The sequence below is a fragment of the Pseudopodoces humilis genome, chromosome 1, assembly GCF_049639895.1.
Source record: "Pseudopodoces humilis isolate 2021_Gansu_Grassland_sample_001 chromosome 1, ASM4963989v1, whole genome shotgun sequence".
Taxonomy (NCBI): domain Eukaryota; kingdom Metazoa; phylum Chordata; class Aves; order Passeriformes; family Paridae; genus Pseudopodoces; species Pseudopodoces humilis.
This window is the reverse complement of record NC_142200.1, coordinates 37,812,032-37,831,168: the sequence shown is the minus strand read 5'-3', so window position 1 is coordinate 37,831,168 and position 19,137 is coordinate 37,812,032. Positions and strand designations below refer to the sequence as shown.

Sequence of the window (19,137 nt, the reverse complement as noted above, 5' to 3'; positions counted from 1 at the left end):
CATGATTCTGTGAATTCTATGAAAATCCTTAGCAAATGAATTTAAGCCATCCTACAGTGAGCCTACAGAGACACTGCAACTCTAGAGCTGTGGACATGTGCAGGGATCCCTCTGCAGGCCTGTGCATGCTGCATCCATCTTCAAAGATGCTGCTTATTTGCATCCACATCTAACCCTGCAGATGCTTAATGTTCTTTAATTGCCATGTCAGTCAAAGGGCAGCTCCAGTCTGTGACTGAGAAGGTGCCTGGAGTATGTGGCTCACCAGCTCCAGGTTTGTGACCTAGCAGTATCTAGGTGTGGTATCTGTGAGATTACACTCATATCTGGTGTAAGGGCACCAGCTGCAGGGCACCAGTGCTTGTCAGCTGCTTCCTTCCAGAGAAAATGCACAGCTGATGTTATATTCCCTAGGAAGAGTGCACAGAGCCTGTCATCATTGTGTCTAAAGACACTTCAGAATTTAAGCTGCAGAAACTCAAATCTCTGAAAATGTGAAACATTTGGGAAAAAGCTGCTGTTGACTGTGCTCTTTACAGTGGGAAAAATAGATGCCTTGTAGACATTTTTAGACAAATGAGGAGAGGACAAAACCATAACATTGTTTGTTGTATGTAGAAAACTGGCTTTGCTTCCCAGAATGAAATATCATATTCCCCAAAAGAAGCCAGGGAGGAGAATGATGTCTTAAGTTAGTCAGACATACAAAGTCATTTAGTATGTAGTCTGACCAGTTCTTCCTGTCAAACGGTATTCCCTTCCTTCCAATTAATTGATAGGCTAAAATAACCCTCTTTAACTCTTTTCAACTTGAATGATGAGTATTTAGACTATTTTACTAGGACGGGTTGTTTATTTACATGTAGGTATAATGGCACTTGAATGTACTCAATTTACATTTTTCTTGTATACTGAAAAAAATGAGTTCTTATTTAAGTGATGGTAGAACTGAGGACTATGAAAATGGGTTACCCGATCTCTTTTAGCCTGAATAAACAACAGTCACTGTGCAGAGTGTAGAGCCTAATGGTGATGGAGCAGTAATACTAGTGATGGGGAAACTGTAGTAAGGGGAAAGAAAGAGGATATTCCTGCTCAGGAAGTATCCCTTTTCTGAGACCATTTTCTGAGATCAGGGACTGTGTTGGATTAGGGAATTTGAACTCCAACAATACAGAGCAGAAGACAAAGGGAATGTACTGATGGATGTCTGGGCACTTAGGCTGACAATCTGCTGTTTTATAGTAGCTGAAGCTTCCTCAAGGTGTGACTCAATGCACCTGCTGAACTTGAATAATCAAATAGTTTGAAAATCTCTAACCAGGAAGAAGTGCAACCAGGAGACCAAAAGAGCTGGAGTACACCAACAGTGACAGCAAACCACAAAAGACCTCAAAGGAGTGCAAGAACTGGAGGGGATGTCTTCAGTAGTGAGGGATATTATTTCGAAAAGGATTTTGTCTAAGAATTTATCACTGCTATGCCTGTTTATTTTGCCTCAGGTTAAGGTCATTTAGAAATTTAATTGCTCTTCTCATTAGGATACTGAGAAACTGAATGACGATGGTATTCACATTAACACAAAGAATGTAGAGCAGCTTTGCTGTTGTGCTGTCACCATTTCGGTCAGGCTTCACCAGTGACCTCAGCCTCTCGAGAGCCCACAAGGTTTGATGCTGGGACAGTGACGTTGGTGAATTTGAAAGGCATTTGCAGGCACCACATGTTCTGAATGGTCACAATGCTGGGAGCAGATTTGTTTTATGCAGTGATGGTGAAACTCCTGGAGCCTAAAAGATCTCTGAAAAATCTACAGGGAGAAGATACTACTTCTGAACCTCATCTACCCTGAGAATCTTGTTTCAGGCTTTTTGTCTCAGTTACTACAGAGGAATTCAGTATGATGTATACCTGGGAGTGAAACATATCCCCTGTCTTCAGTCTGCTGCTCAACAAACAGCTTGGTTAGCAAAGTTTAAGCATGCAACGACTCCCGTAGAAGTTCTTTGATTAATTTCCACTGTGTCTGTTCAGATGGAAGCTGACAGCTTTTCTTCTGGCTGACAGGCAAAGAATCAGTTAATCATGTTCTGAGAATGACTTTGTCACATTAACTGTGTCAATTGCTGTCATAGCATGACAGCTATGCTGTATTAACAAAAATTAAAGTAAAAAAGGTATACTTCCACATAATATTTTTCTAGGCAGAGAAATGTGATGCAGTTGAAATTTCAGCCCTTGTCAGCTAGTTATTTGCAGAGATGAAAAGGTAGAGAAATGTGAAAGTCCCACTGTAAAACTCATTTATACTGCAGGTCATGATTGAAAAACACTGGTTTATATGTACTGAGAGAGGCTTGTGTGGCTGATCTTCAGCTGCCTTTATGAGAGAAAATTGCCTATCATTTGTGCTGTTGCTGCCACTGCAACCTGCTCATGAAAAAAAACATTGCCTGAATAAGTGCTTTAGAATATTTTGCAGGGCATTAAGTCTAAAAGTTAAGATGCAGATTCTCATGGGACTGTAGGAGTGGTTTTCCTAATCTGGTATCCTGTAATTTTATATGGATTAGAATTGTGAGAAACTCAGACCAGACAAACGCACGCACGTCTCACTGCAACTGGTGTACAAGTCAGTGCATATATTTAAACAGTGCAAAAATTTAAAAAGTAGGAAAATACAGGGTCCCTGGTAATCAGCCACGTGGGCTGGGGAAGACTGTGTTGATAAAGAGAGTAATGCCAGAGAGGCAAGAGGCAAAGGTCATGTATGTCCTGACAGACATGGACAGCTATGAAAAGATTTAGTACTCATGATCTGTGCATAAGGAAATGCCATCCTTCTTGAGGAAGCAGCACAGCACAGAATTTTAACTAATCTTTTAGCAGAGTGATGTGCTTTTGTGACACCTATTTAACCTTGAGAGATTTCATTCCCTGGTTTCAGCAAAGATTACAGTAAATGATCAATTTAGGTAAAGTCACAATCTAATTAAACAAATTCAGTCTAAATCCCTGCTGGGCCAGTAAAGATTTGTCTGTCAAATACCTCTAAGCATTTTCATTTTCTATAGCAACAGTTAATTGGATATGCAACTGTCAGTTTAAATGCTTTAAATGAGGCTGATGGGATTAGTAATTGAATGCCCAGATTAATGGTTTACAGCTGGCTTTGCTGCCCTGCTCCTTGCTTACAACTATGCTCATGGTAACTCCCTATCCTTCTCAGGTGGATGGAATAGTGTAATAGTGCAACTGCAATATAGTTATGATAGAATGAAATACAGGTGATACAGGTTTGATACAGCCAGTGTATTCCTGTTGACACATAGAACTATTTTTAATACTGCAGGAAGCAAAGAATTATGATCAAAATGCTAAAAGTAAAAACTCTAAGAGCAGCCACCTAACCTCCACAGCTAGCAGCTGGAACTGGAGGTCTCAGTAACTCTCCAATTAAAGTAGTCTTTTATGGTTTAAGTCAGAAAGGAAACCTCAGTGTGGTGGGTGGTAAAATTAAATCTGAGGCTGTGAGTGGAGACTGGATTTCAAGGGGAGTGGAAGAGATCAAGTCTGTGCACTGCCAAAGTGTCTGCTGTTGGAGAAAGAGACCAAACTACAAAGTTTAGCCATGTAGAGGAGTCTCATTGGTGATGGCTGAATCTCTTATCTTGCTGGGAACTGAAGAGAAGGGTGGAAGCATTATGACTCTGATAGGGAAGTGGTTACAGTGGTCTCTGTGTGATTTTTAAGATCCCTCTTTACTGCTTTAAAAGACCAGAAATACAGTGTGCTCCTTGGAGTGTCACAGGTTTCAGGGCCAGCTAACCTGTTCCAGGAATTTCTTCATTCTCACAACAACCTAGAGTGAGAAAATTTTACAATTCATTTGCCTTTTTAAGTTGAAAATTTTATCATGGTCTTGTTGATATAAAAAGGAATTTTTTTTTTTTGTGTCCAGCTGATCGCTGTAGTGCTTGAAGAAGAAAACTATAAGGAAAACTTTCTGAGGCACTGAGATGTATACATAAATTACAGGGCTCTGCTATGAATTTGTTATTTTGCTTTACATGTTGGCCTCCAAAACCACTCTTAATGACAGAGACCCTTATCCACCATAAAATGAAAATTTAGGTTCTTCTTAATTGAGTTCCCTTCAGAATTAAGATGAGCCAGTGCATATTTAGAGTCTCTGTTGAACACAGTATAATAATACTTATTTCAGTATATTAAATTAGAGCATGTTTCTGTTCTAAAGATTCTATCTTGGGAAACATTATCTGAATCAGCTAACAACATTAGATGTTATAATTATGTATTATATTGTATTTATGATATAGTTATAAACAATTATAAAGTAAATTATTATAACTATTTGGAAATAATTACAAAGTAATGATTGTAATAATAACCTTGTAGTTATTTATATTTATTATATATTATATGATATTTTAATTTACCAGAAATAAACAAACAGGAAATTCAAAGTTATGCTCTGCATATTTCAGCTCAAAGAATATGCCAAGTTCAGCTGAAATGTGGAAATAGATCTATGGCCTTTGCTCATTATCCCAAGATTTAAGATTAGGTTTTCAGGTAGAGTGTCAGCTGCAAGCAGTTTGGTATTCAGAAATCACTGTATTCATCAACTTCTGTCTCCTGTATGTGAACTCCATTTACTTCAGGAAATACTTTTTTATTTTGTTTTTCCTTCCTGTAATGAGTTTCTATTTAAAAGCCCAACTCATCCTTGTCTAACCTCAATTAGACTATCTTTTTTCCCTTTTGTTCCTAATGCAGAGGCATTTCTCTCTTAGACTGGTCTGGTCCCCTCCAGCATACATTGTTAATATTAATTTATTTTTCTTATACTTAGTATTCAGACCAATGATTCTATTCTGGAACAATGATAAAAGCCAGTAAAAGGAAATGTAGAATCCTGGTTTTGGTCTCAGAATGACATTTCTTTCTTCAGAATACTTTTGCAATTAATTTTATTTCTAGACATCAGGCTTTCCTCCTTTCTTCTTTTATTTATAAAGCAATAGAGCTATTTCAATAATCTTCTGATGAAGTGATAGTTCTAGGAATGTATTGTAAGAGGAAAATTAGTGGGGTCTTTCAGAACTTGGGCTGAGAGGGAGAGGCCTTTTTTCATCTCCCAGCTCAGTAGATCCTATCTTCAACCTTATTTTTGATTTGTGATTCAGGAAACCTTGATTGATTCACCGGCACATTTTGAGCTGATTTAATTTGAAATGTTAATTTCTGGAAATGTTAGAACACTTTAAAGAGCACCTGAATGATGGCATAACTGAAAGTCATAAAATAAGAAGTTCCATATTTACAGAAGAAATTAGATCTTATTCTAATTTCACACCTTTTAAATTGTAAGTGTTAGAGCAAGAAAGTGTGTGACTGGAGATATTTTCAATTATAATGGAAGGAATGGGGGCTATTCAGTTTTACTATTTCATTTGGAGAATCAAAGTCATATCTCCCTTCCATGTACATTGCCTCCTACCTGCTCAGCCCTGGAAGAAACTTACGCCACTTTGTATGGCCTTACTCCAGTTTTGGGTTGCATGCATGTATCCCAGTCAGATGTTTTTACCAAGTGCTTTTGTTTTGCTATGTAAATTCACAGAATCACTGAATCAATTAGGGTGGAAGAGACTTCTGAGATCATGGAGTCCAACCTGTGACCCAACACCACCATGTTCAACTAGACCACAGCACAGAGTGACACATGCAGTCTTCCCTTAAACACCTCCAGGGAGGGTGGCACCCCCATATTCCTGGGCAGCCCATTCTAATGTCTAATTGCCCTTTCTGTGAAGACATTCTTCCTAACATCCAACCTAAACCTCCCCTTAGTTCCTTAAGACTATATTCTTGTCTCCTGTTCCTGGCTGCCTTGGAGAAGCGGCTGAACCCCACTTGGCTACAACCTCCTTTTAGGGAGCTGTAGAGAGCAATAAAGCTTACCCTGAGACTCCTTTTCTTCAGGTTAAACAACCCCAGCTCCCTCAGATGCTCATCAGACTTGTACTCCAGACCCTTTACCAACCCTTGGTTGCACTTCTCTGGACACACCCCAGCACCTCCAAGTCCTTCCTGAGCTGAGAGGCCCAGAACTGGGCACAGGACTCAAGGGGTGGTCTCACCAGTGCCGAGTACAGAGGGACAATCACTGCCCTTCTCCTGCTGGCTACACTACTCCTTACACAGACCAGGGGCCATTGGCCTCCTTGACCACCAGGGCACACTGCTGGCTCATGTCCAGTACCCTCAGATCCCTTTCTGCCTGGGCACTGTCCAGCCACACCGTCCCCAGCCTGTGGCAGTGCAGGGGGTTGTTGTGGCCAAAATGCAGGACTTGGCACTTGGACTTATACTATTGGACTTCATACTATTCAATTCTGCCCATCTGTCCAGCCTGTCCAGGTCTCTCTGCAGAGCCCTCCTACCCTCCAGCAGATTGACACTAATGACCAACTTGGTGTTGTCTGTGAATTTGCTGATGGCAGATTCAATCCCCTCCTCCAGATCATCACTGAAGATACTAAAGAATACTGATCCCTGGGGAACACCACTAATGATTGGATGCCAACTGGATGCACCACCACCACCACTCTCTGGGTCTGGCCAACCAGAGAGTTCTTAACCCAGTGAAGAGTGCACCAAGATGTGGCTTGCCAGCTTTTCCAGGAGTATGCCATGGAAGATGATTCCAAATGATTTTTCCTTTTATATATTGTTCATATATATTCATAGCTCTGTAGACTGTTATTATATAGTAATACAGTTACCTAACTTCAGTATTTTTCCTACTAGACAAATCCTGAGGACCTTCTAATCTTGCTTTCTAAGGAACTGAAGGTCAAGGCACCTCCCCAAGACACTTTCCCATAAACAATTAGCAACGAAGGTGGGCCTTGATCCGAGAGGGGGAATTACTTCATCACCTGTATTTCTAACTGGGGACTCTTGTCAATTATGCTAATTTGCTAAACTTATTAAAGCCTACATGTCCTATATCATGTGTGCATCTTTGGAACATTTTCAGTGAGAATTTCTGCATGTTGTGCAGCTGGAGGGACCTTCATTAAAATCATAACCACATTTTATCACCTAACTTTGTTTGGCTCTTGATTTTAGGGCTCAAAATGCAACAAAGATGGTAGAAAAGGTGTCACATTGATATAAGTTTAAAGGTTTAGTTGATCAAAATACTTCATTCTTCAATATACATACTAGATCTCTTGAGATCTGGGAGTTTTATTCCTTGTTAAATTACCAAGGTTTTGTTATCTGTGAAGGATGGGTAAAAACAACTGGTAAACTGTTTACATCATCAGGTACACCAATGCTTGTTTTAGTTTGAAGGCCTGCAAGGGTCCCTCCTTGGCTAAATTACAGGTGAGTAACTTTTTAGGGAAAAGAAGTGACTAAATGTTGAAGTGGAATACTAAGGATGTCATTTTAGTTCTTCCTGGAGTGTATGTTTAAAGCAAACCTGTTGCTGATAGCTGCATCCCACATGTGAGTTTGTGCTCCAGAGCAGCCCTAGTGTGCACAACCCAAGGTTCTTGTGGATGAAACCACTCAGGTGAAGTGTTGCTCTCCAGCCACTATGGGCAAGTGCAATGGAGGAAAGAATGGGAAGACTTTTCCTGTGGCTGGTGGAACCTATAGAAAGGTGATAGGGAACACAACTGAACACTGAAGAGGCCATGGAGCTTCTCCAGGCACCTGGATTTTCTGGATTAAAAGATTTTATATTATCAGTTCTGTACAGGAGGAGGAGGAAAATAGGTGCCCTGTTTTTTATTGAAGGAAAAGGAATGCCTTACATTTTAGCAAGTCTTCAGCAGGATTTGGACCACTTCAGACCACCTATACCATCCTCTAAGAGCCAAGCCTAAAATCATAACTAATTGTATGTGATGAGGCCTTCAAGTTTGTTTTGAAACACGTCTTAATTTTTACAAGTCCTAAGTACCTAGACAATCACATTGCCTTGAAATTAAAATCAGACCTTTAATTTGCCCTTTTTGTAAATAGGTAGTACTGTGCAAAACTGAAATATGGATGCTGAATGCAGAGTCATGGAGTGTTTTAGGCAGTGCCGTGGTCTTGGCAATTTTCATCATGTTAATTTAGGTGGGAAGTGACCAGTAACTACTGGTAGGTGAGGGAAACACTGCTAGTAGTGAGTAAGTACTACTAGGTGAGGGAAAACTACCCACAGACTAGGAATAAAGGGGGACAGTCAGAATTATGGTAGGAGTTTTACTCTGGGATGGGATCTGGCCTTTGCTGTAAGTGCCACCTGGTTAAATTGCTAAGGATTTACAGTGTTAGTGTTGGCTTTTCTGCTTGCTCTCAGATTTACTTTTACTGCTTTTGTTTGAAGCAGAGAAGTCTGACCAGCAGTTTCCTATATTTCAGTTATGCCAAGGTGATTTGTAGCAGCTGAGGAATCTAACACAAAACTATTCCATGGAAAAACATTTGTCAGGTGCCCTGCAAGATCAGGTATTTTTATGCAGTTTTGGGTCATGTTTATTTTGCACGAATCTTACCACTTTTTAAATTAGTGTTTACTGTTTTAAGGCCAAGTGTACAATCCTATATTGGATGTATATCAAAGATGTAACTAATCAAACATATCACTGTGTTGTACACTGAAGAAATTATTTTAGTGCCTAAAGTCAAACACACTTGTGATTTTTCTTTTTTAATATCAATTGTTGAACACTATGTATTATAAATTTAGGCTTTAAATATTTATTCTGTTAACTGATTTAAATTATTTATTATCCTGGTGTTCTAAGAAACAGAAAACTAAAGACAAAAATATGTTTCAAATGTTGTGTGTGCACTACAAATTCTGTAATTATGGAAATAAAAAGTTGGCATCACTCTGATGATGGCTTAAAGAAAAATTGAGATGATATTTCATTAAACAACAGAGAGAAAAAATAGCACTTCAGAATTTTTGCAGTTAGGATGAAGAATTTATTGTATGTACAGTTAAGCAACTCTACTGTAGATGTAGTTCCTCTTTAAAGAAAATGAATACAGTAATCAAAATAGTTCTAGCATGGGAATTACAATACAGACTGAAACTTGACTAAACCAGAAATTAGTTAATTGACTTGAAAGAACACGGAACCTGAAACAACAAATCGCAGTTTGCATCATTAACCAAGGACAGTAAAAAACTGTACAAGCAACACGTTACAATAAGTTATGACAAATAAGGCAGTCTTTCTCATTTAGGACAAAAGGGATAAAGGAAAAGGTATTAAAATCTCATAAAACCACCATATCTCTTTTCCATCTCTGGGACTTCTTTGGAGTAAGTTTCCCCATCTTCTTCTGAAGGGAGAATGGAGTCGGCAAAGCGCTTAAGAAACCCACCATATCGTTTCTGGTAATCCAGCCACCACTCTGGCCTGCCCACTCTTCTCATGAAGCCACCGTATCTCTTTTGCAGCTCTTTGGCCTCATCTTCCAATTCAGGGCTGCGCTTTATGCTTCTCATGAAGCCTCCGTACCTTTTGCTGACATCGCCGTCGTTTTCATTTACCTCTCGATAGTGCGCCGCTTCAGGGTTATCCCCTGTTCCTAGAAGCTCCTTCAGCAGATCAGAGGAGTTGGCAAGGGCATCGTCATCTGAGTCTTTCTTCATAAAGCCTCCATACCTCTTAGCCAGGGTTTCTCCTCCGTTAGCTTCATCCTCTGGTTCCGCTCGATAGAGCTCATCCATTTTCTTCATGAACCCCCCATATCTCTTCATGAAGCCTCCGTACTTCTTCGCAAGCAAATGGTTCTCATCCAGCTCTTTCTTGTCATCTGGAGCAATGTTGCCATCCTCAGAGACATCCAGCTTTGCCAGTTGCAAGAACTCCTTGCAGGTCTCCCAGGCTTTGGCAGAGGGCAGTTTTCCTTCACATTCTAGTGTACATGCCTGAAAAATGGATGTGGTTTACTGAGAATGATTTGATAGTAACTATCACCTCATGATGACTTTATCTTAGATTTACTTCTTTATAAAAGAGCATGAGTGAGCCTCTCTTTGTGACTGGCTTGGAAGAAATGCTCTTTGGGAACAGCTGATTTGGTACCTGTCTGTTTTGAAGTTCTTCATATCCCTCTCTGAAGGACAAGGTAGTCTCCACTCTAAGAGGCAGACTACCAGATAAAATGAATTTTGGGTCTTCTATGTCAAGGTTGCCCCTATGTTTCTGTTTCAAAGAAGCCACAAGTACAGTTCTTGTGTCTCCCTTACACTTGTGTGAGTTATGGTTTATTTTTTTTTTAATTTCCTACCAGGAAGCTAAAAAACAATTGTGGTTTACTTCATAATTCAAGTGTAGAAGCATATTCAATCTTCATAATTAAAAGTATCATTCAGAAATTTTAGAAAATGAGTTGCACAGCATGGTATTGCAAAGAAGCCAGCTGTACTGTACTGTTCAGTATCTTCAATACACTGTATAGCTTTAAAGGCTGTGTGTTGCCATGAGTTTCTCTTCGTGGAACAGATCATTCTAACATGTACCAATAGAAATGTAGAAATACAGGCTCACTTAGGCAGGTTCAAAGTTACATTTTTGCTAGCTGGAAAGCAGTGACCATCAAAGAGAGAGGAAAAAAATCCTAAGCCATGTTTCTGACTGCGTTGAAAAATTGTCAGGCCACAACAAAAAAGCTTTCAGTACCTTATGCATATCTCAAAACCTGCGTTGTGATGATAGAAACACAGATATTAGCTATGATTATCTCTCTTGTGTCAGGGGAATTTACATCTTGTGCAGACATACCCTTCAGTTATAAAATAAAGTGATTCCAGTGTTTTTTCTTCTTGCCCGTGGTTTTCATACCACAATAGGTAAAGAAAAATCATCAATATTTTCAATAAGAGAAACACTCGTTCTGACTATAGATGACATGCTCTAAGGATCCTAACATACTTTAAAGTGTGAAATTAAACTCCAGTACAGCTCTCTCAGATAGCTAGCTCATTGTCCACTGCACAGCCTGTCTCTTGAGCCTCACTTTAGTCTGAGAAATTTAAATATGATATTTTTGGTATGATCAGAAAAGAAAAGAAAATTAAAGGGATTTATATATTTTGCAACACAATAATTTAACTGGCACTATGTGCTTATTACTATATATTACAGTCATGCTGTAAAGAGATTAAGATTTCAGCTTCAGTCTGGCTTTGGAATTGCTCTAAATCAAAGCATGAATAGGTCTCTCCCTTTCTCAGCTAGTTTTAATAACCTCCTCTTGTCAGAAGAACACAATCCCTAAGTGTGAGTGACCAGGTACAACTCCTCTCTTACAAATACAATGTGATAAATTCAGTTATTATATTACTAGATACTAATACCTAGAAACAATAGTTTCCAAGAATTGTTCATACATGTTTAACAAATACAAGGTATGCTACATTGCTTTTTCACCTAGTTAGCTAGCAAACATTGTTACAGGATGAGACTTTGAGTCTTTAATGATTACTGAAGGTGTGCAAGAGAGACTGGCAATACAGACATGCAGAACATATACTCCAAAAAGCACAAATGCCTCTCTCTGTAAGGACAAAATACCACTTTTTTTACCCTAGTTGACATTAAAGCTAAGGTATGGTTGAAAGCTAGTGTTAGCAAAGGGAAAAACCAAAACCAAAACAAAACAAAGTAGAGGGAACTATTTTGCCAGCTGTCTAAAGAATATTGCCTTTCTGAGCCTGCAATGGCTAAGAGGTCTTGAGCTTTTGGATTAAGTAGAAGTACCTAGTAGTTACTAACTCTGTGTAAGGCTAAAGAGCCCAGTTTCTTCCTTTTGCATGCTCCCAAGTAACCAGTGACATGATAGCAACAAAACTTTTAAGATCATTTTAGATGTGCCGAGAGCATGATGCCTCAATGTGGGTGTATTTGAAGTCAGGAACAACCGATGCCACTGGCAAAGTGCTTGGCAGCCAGAGTTCTCACCTTCTTCAGGAAGGGCTGAGGGACCCCAGGCTTTCACTCATCCCGATCTTTAAATTTCAAGCTGAGTTGCCTCTGTGACTATTCTTTTAAATAGTTTCTACATCATGAAGTTTACAGATAATCCCCACCCCCCAGTGCTCTTCATTCCGGATTTAGCACGATTTGTCTTAGAAGCCTTAGTCTTTCACAGGCATATTCCTAACGCTGTGCATCACCGTGCAGAGAGGAGAAGCAGCGAAGGTACTGTTACTCAAAGAGGCTTTAAACCCACTTTTTTTTTAGAGAGATTTCAGGCAGATCTTTTCAGCTCGACAGCCATCCTGCCCGGAGAGAGCTCATCTTACCATGGACAAGGGTCGGGACCCTCCCGGTCGGGACCCTCCCTCCCGTTCTGCTCGGCTTCCCCCCGTCCTGTCGGCGCTGGAATACCCGGCAGCGACCCCTCCTTCCCCAGAGATGCCCTCTCCGGTCGGATTTCTCTTCCTCCTTACGTTTTCACTCTGCCTTTTCCTTGTTCCCCGCGGGGCTGTTCCTTTGTCCCCATCCCCGGGGGTCGCCGCTCGCCGTCGGGCAGCGGGAGGCACGGGCGGGCTTGGGTGGCTCCTCGGGGCGCTCTGGGTTTGTATCAGCGCTCTCCGCCCGCTCCTCGCCCCCTCTGCCCAAACCAGCTTCTCCCTCTCTCCCCCCTTCACAAAAAGTGTCTTCCGAGCCACCCCCCGCCACTTCCCCCACCATTTATTTTTCTTATTCCGCTGCTTTTCCCCGTTCCCCCTTTCCTCCCTTCAGAGCTAGGGGGAGGCGGTGCGGGGTCTGCGGGGGCTGAGGCGGCCCCGGTGCCGCTTACCAGGGGGTGGATGCCGGCGCGGGGTCCCAGGCGGTAGGCGCAGGCGGCGCAGTCGCGGCCGCAGTCGGCCCGCGCCCTCGGGAGCAGGCAGGTGCTGAGGGCCAGCAGCGAGCAGCCGAGTCTCAGGAGCAACGCCATGGGGCTGCAAGAAGGACAGGTCAGCCGGCAGCCGCCTCCTCCCGCTCCCACCCCCGCCACGGGCTCCCCCCAGCCGCCAAAAGGTTCAAACCAACTCCGCTAAGCTCACGCTTTTCAGAGCCGGGGTGATGGCGCTCGCCAGGTAAGCGGGAGCTTGAACTAAGCAGGCGTTTGGCAAGGCAACTGACCTTCGGAACAGGAGCGGACCCGGAGGATGAAGCACCCAGAAGATCCCGTTTGGTGAAAGTGTTCGTCCCCAAACACTTTATCCCTCTCTGCCTGCAAAAGCCGGCACCACAGCGGGAGAAGAGACGCACCGCGGAGCGGCACGGACGGGATCCCGGGCCCTCCCGGGAAAGGGTTTCCCACCGGGACGCCCCGAGCTACCTCCCCGACGCCGAGCACCAGCCCCGGCAGAGCCGCCCCGGCCCTCCCTCTGTCCCGATCGCGGGCAGAGCAGCTCCCTCACTCACTCACACACACACGCTGCCCTCGGGGCTCCCGGGAGTTGCCGAGGAAGAAGCTGCGCCCTGTTGAAGCCTCGGCGTGGGAGCCACTATTACTTATAGCGAGACCGAGCAGCCTCCGGAGGAGCCCCGGGGGAGGCAGGCACAGCCGGGGCCTGCTGGCAGCTCCGGCGAGGGCGGCTCGGGGGGCGCCGAGCCGAGCCCGCTGCCGGGGCCGGGCGCGCCGCTGCGGAGCGTGTGCGGGCGGCGGCGGCGGCACTTTATAATTGGGGACCGCGGGGAGAAGGCGGCCTCCCCCAATCGCCGTCGGGCTCCCGCTGACGCGGCGACTACGACATCCCCCCCGGCACCACCGCCCCGCCGTCCGTGACTCCAGCGGGGCTTGGGATGAGGGGGTGTGTGTGTGTGTGTGCCCCTGCCATCGGGGAGGGGGGAGCGGGGAACCGGCCCCGGGAAAGTTACCGGGGGAAGTTTTCACCGGGGGCGGGCGGGGAATGAGACAGCGCTTGAGTCATGCGGGGGTGGGCGTGAGGGACGGGGAAAGGCGCCCCGAGGCTGGAGGGGTCCCCTCGGAGGTAACCCCACTCCCCGGGGCAGCGGACGCAGGTTCCCGCAAGAGCCTCGCACAACCCGGAGAGTGCGACTGGGTTTGGGAATTTTTGGTATGGGCTTTTTTTTTTTGTTGGTTTTTTGTTTGGTTGGGTTTTTTGTTCGTTTTCAATTCTTTTTTCCTTCTTTGTTTCCTCCCTCTCTGCCGCTTTGCCAACCCCCTCCAAACTGCTGATGCTGAGAGCTCTTGCTGCACATCTTCTGCCTCCCTTCCTGAGCCTCAGGTGTAAAACACCGTGGGGGAAGCAGATTTTATTTGACCAAGGAAGAAGACAAGGGTTTTAATTTGAAACTATCAGAATTCACAACTATGAGCAGATTTGCATTGTTGCCACAATTTTGGTGCCCAGGAGAACACAAATAGGAAAGAACCAGAGAGAAGCAAACCTCTGAGCACTTCTATAAGCTTCTCAAGCACAGCAGTCAGGGCTGCTCACTGTTGTGCTCTGACTGACGTCTTGGTGAACAGGCATAAAGCAATGACACTGATCTCCAATACCTCTTGTTTGTAGAGGGCCCCAGCCATGCTCAGCTGCATTTCTTCAACTGTCATTTCTTCTACTTCCAGCCCCAAATTATTTCTAGCTGGTCTATATTATCTTGATTTTCTTCCAGCATTGTTCTTCAGTTGAAAGAGCATTTTCCCTCCTCCTGGTGTGTTTCTGGGATGGGGTTATTCTCTTTAGTCCTCATTTTGCTGAAGTGAACAAGCTGTGCTCTTCATCAGTCTGTCCTAAGATGTCATGTGAATGTTCTGCTCTGCATTTGCTATGGTTGGAGTTCATAATTTCTGTGCATGAGTGATGGGAACAGAACACAGTATGTCAGCTGAAATTTCATTAGAACAATAATGCGTAATTATGTTCCCTGGAGGAAGAAGACACCTCAATTTATACCTCCCCAGGTCTCATTTGCCTTTCCTGATGCTGCAGTACATTGATGTCACACAGCCACTGAGATACAACCAGATCTTTATCCTTTGGAAGCAAGAGGAAATCCAGTACTATTACTGTATGGAAACCTTGATTTTTTTTTGCCACCTTGTCCTTACATCAGCTATCAGACTGAGGTTAAGGAGTCTCAAATGAATGTGTGGATTTTCAGAGATACATCCATTCAATCCAAAGGTGCTGCTCTTACCTATAATCAGTGCATGTGAGAAGAGAATCAGGCTCTTTGTTTATGCAGTAGTATCAGTCAACTTTGTAAGTGAACCCTCAAGAGAAGAGGTAGACATTTTAAAAATCATCCCAGTGGGTATATTTATGTTAGCATGTGAGGGATCTGCATTTGGAACAATGAGCAAATTGCTGTGCCACTGAATCAGCAGGATTGCTTTCAAGTTTGTTCCTGAGTTGGTTAGGGAAGCACTGACTAACTCCAGAAGTGACACATTTGATGTCTCTGTTGCTGTAAAGTTTCTCAGTACAAGCAGAGCTTTTTGTGATGTACATCATCAGAGTAGTCCTCTGGGTCACTTACTGACTCTCAGCTCTGCCATCATTTATTGGCTTGCACTCTAACAGTTAGCATGGTGTGACAGGACAGATAGCCCAATAGTGTTCCTCCAGCAGCATACATCCCATGTCCCTGGGCTGAGAGGGTGCTGCTTTCATCATTCTGCACACAAGCATCTGTGCTCAGCCAGCTCACTCAGCTCCTCAGCCTGCCATAGCCTTCAGTACTCTGTTTAATGTCACTCATTGTGCTTAATCTGTTCATGATGAAAACCAGCCAGTGTCAGAGTCTCACTGTGTACAGAGGTGCGGATAATCCTTCTGGGTAAAATACAGATTATACCAGGAAAATATAAAGGGTGAAGCAAGACTAAAGCATATAAAAGGACCAAATAAAAGGCTTGTAAATTCTGTGTAGAAGTGAACTAGTGAAGAAGGTTATTTTACTGTGCATAAACCTTTTGGCTGATGGTGGGAAAAAGGGATAAGATGGGAAGAGACCTAGTGCAAAATGCACATCTGCAAGGGCATTTTCAGCAAGTGAGAGAGAGAGCAGAGGTATCTGTGTACAGCCAGCACTGGGCAGAAGTCCAGCTGTGGCTGTTGCTGTACTAAGATATCCCTGACTCTTTGGTTCATCTGCTTCTCCCTCTCTGTCCTTTGCATCTTTAGTGGGTTCCTCTCTATCATTAGTCCTCATCCTACATCCTTATGGAGGTTGTAAGGGGTCCCCAGGGTCTGGCAGGATGGAGAGTGGGAAGAAGGTTCCAGCTGGACTCTTGTTTTACCCTTGCCTGCTACATAGAATCCTTTCCTTCCTCCTGAAAGATGCTAATATTCACAGAGGATGTGATGCAAGAAAGGAGTGATGTAGAAGATATTTCTTGAAGAGCTCACTTTTCCCAGTGTCAGCAGATGAAAGCTCTGTAATTCCATGTCTGAGTTCAGTTTTGTGTAGGGAAAGTATTCTTTGCATAGAGAAGATGAAACAAGGCGAGAATTTAGCAAATTTTGCCTAAATACTACAGAGCAAAAACTACATAAGGAAAATTACTCACTGTAGGCATGGAGGGTAATATTTGCTCTGCAATGGTGAACTGAGAAGCAAAGAAATAGGGAGGCAGAAAGAGAAAAAGAGAACACTTTTCACAGCAGTAAAGACAATAGCTTGTTGTTTACTACTAATGTTACAATAAAAATGTCCTGGTATTGACATAAAACTTTAGCATTTGTATAAACCAGAATTACCACGGACATCAAATGCTTTTTAATCTGCCATCAAAATATACCAGCCAAAAGAAAAGAGTCTTTACAATAGTAGTGCTTACAGCACCAGGGACTCCGTTTATCTAGCTCCCAAACTTAAGGTAGAATGAGGTGAAGCCAAGATGAAATCATCTTCATTTTACTGATCAAGAACACAGTCTAAATGAACTTCTGAAGTGTAGCATAAAATGAGCAGCGGAGTTAGAAATGAAAGCTCTCTTAGAATTCACATTGATATCTTTTCTGCAGGACCAGCTTTCCATTATAAATTATACTCATCATGCTAATCAAGCTGCTACGAAGTCATTAAATGAAAATGAATTAATATAAATATGAAATAAACATGCTTTTAGCACCTCAAGCAATCCTCCTCACAACACAAAGCCTTTATGATAGAATGAAGAACAGGAGATGTAGAGCAGCATGTTGATTATTTTCTTCAGCTCAGTGTAAAAGGTCACAGTATTTCTTAAGATCAAACAGTCGGGTTCCATTTAGCTCAGCCTAAACAGGCTAAATTTTTAATGGGAAAATACATAACTGGTATCAGAGCGAAGAAAGGCATTGCAGGTCAACTCTCTTATACCAAATATAATCAAAGCCATTAAAAGACATGAGTTATTGATCTGTGTATACAAGACATGCATTGTTACTTTTTAAATATCTTTATTAAATTATGTCCAGTGTAAGCAGAGAAGAGCTGTAATAGAGAGAGGTAGTCAATTACAGTTGATATGCATTACCTAAAATGTACCTTTACAGGACAGAGATGTTTCAGTGCTTCCCAGATATCTGCACATTCCTTAATAAATGTCTAGGTGTATCATTTTAAGATATGAAAAAATTAAGGAAGATCTCAATGATGCATACATTCCTGCTCAGAGCTGCTGAAGGCAATCTTATATGAAGAACTGGAATGCTAAACTTGCTGTTTCAGATGAAGATGGCTCTTATTAATAATATTTTTTACCTCTGAACAATTTACACCTCTTTTAGAAGGCAAAACCATGAACAGATCTGGTGATATTTTCACAGAAAGAGCACTGACAGCTACTGTCCCTGTCTAGTGGTTGATGCCATGTAGCTTTGTAAGGGGGGAGGAGGCTTCATTCTTCTTTATCTGGAGGAAATAAAGAGTGTGACACGCATTCAGTATAAGAATGCAGCAAATGCAATTATTAGTGCATTTATTTAGCTGGAATTGTATCAGACAAGTTAACCATGAAACAAAGAATTTTATACTGTTCTATGGAAATACATGGAGATTCACTTTATTACATGCTTCTCTGTTTCTCAGAGACAGATGAATTTGTGCACTCCAAGATTTCTGAGATCAGGCCTGAACTACAGTAAATAGAATGTGCTGCAGAGTGAATAGAAAAAACTGTAATAAAAAACACAAACCCTAAATGTATTTGTTATAAAAGCATTGTTTCTCTCATTTCCACAGAGGCCATTGGAGAGGTATTCCCAATCAAATAAGAAGAAAACAGGGTTCTCGGTAGCAGAATAAATTGTGATGGAATCCAGATACAGTGATTATTATTTAAAATAATAACTACTCCATGTAAGTGGAGTGATTTATCCTAATTTTTTCAATTAAGAAAACTTGTCCATGAATTACAAAGGAAGTATTAGACTCTATCTATGAAAAGGATTGCAGTGTCTAGTGCATATGTGGAAGGATTAGCTGAAAATTGTAAATGAGAGATTTTGATTACTTCAGTCATATTAAGAAAAGCAAAAAACCAGAAACTAAACAATGTATTTGGAATGCAAGTTTCAATTATTTTCTCATTATTCACACAGAGGCAGCAGAATTTTGGTGCTTTTACTCCAGTTCCAGCCTCATATTTTCATTGCTAGTATTTTATTGCCCAGTTGGGGAGTGCTGTGCTCACACTTTAGCACAATATCCAAAAGGAGTTGTTTTTGCAGACGGGAGCTGTGAGGAGAGCCTGGTGCGTTACCTGCAGGCAGGGTAAAGGCTGGCTGCCTTCCTTCTCGTGGGGCACAGCTTGGTGCTGCAGGGCATGCAGAGGTGACTTGGAACTCCCATATTTTGGGTGCTTAAAACAGTGTTGGCGGTTGCTGTGGTTTCCAGCAGCACGACACGGAGTGTTTTTCAGATGATCACTGAGCTCTCTCCTTTCCACCCCCACCAGGGCCTGAGCACCAACTCTCTCCTGCCGTCTCCGGGCCACAAAGGGAGCAGCAGAGGGCTGTGTGTAGTCCTCCTCTTCTGCTGGAGGGATCCTCCATAGGTGATTGGGATAGCAATAAGGGACATCATTTTGTTACACCTCTGCTGGAAACCCCCTTGTTTGTGCTGGGGGTCTGTC

The 19,137-nt window shown here is 42.5% G+C and overlaps 1 protein-coding gene across 4 annotated transcripts; it reads right to left on the bottom strand.

The window, feature by feature from the left end:
• Positions 1–9,001: 9,001 nt before the first annotated feature.
• PENK (proenkephalin) lies at positions 9,002–13,683 on the bottom strand. Of its 4 annotated transcripts, XM_088058503.1 has the most exons (4): positions 13,470–13,683; positions 13,185–13,275; positions 12,859–13,000; positions 9,002–9,979 (listed from the first exon to the last, which is right to left on the bottom strand). In XM_088058503.1, exons 3-4 carry the CDS (start codon positions 12,994–12,996, stop codon positions 9,314–9,316), a joined length of 804 nt encoding a protein of 267 aa, XP_087914629.1. In that variant the 5' UTR covers positions 12,997–13,000; positions 13,185–13,275; positions 13,470–13,683; the 3' UTR covers positions 9,002–9,313. The 4 variants fall into 4 exon arrangements, with proteins under 4 accessions (XP_087914629.1, XP_087914632.1, XP_087914622.1 ...); XM_088058506.1 differs by lacking the exon at positions 13,185–13,275; XM_088058496.1 differs by lacking the exon at positions 13,185–13,275 and having other exon boundaries at positions 13,474–13,683.
• Positions 13,684–19,137: the final 5,454 nt, after the last annotated feature.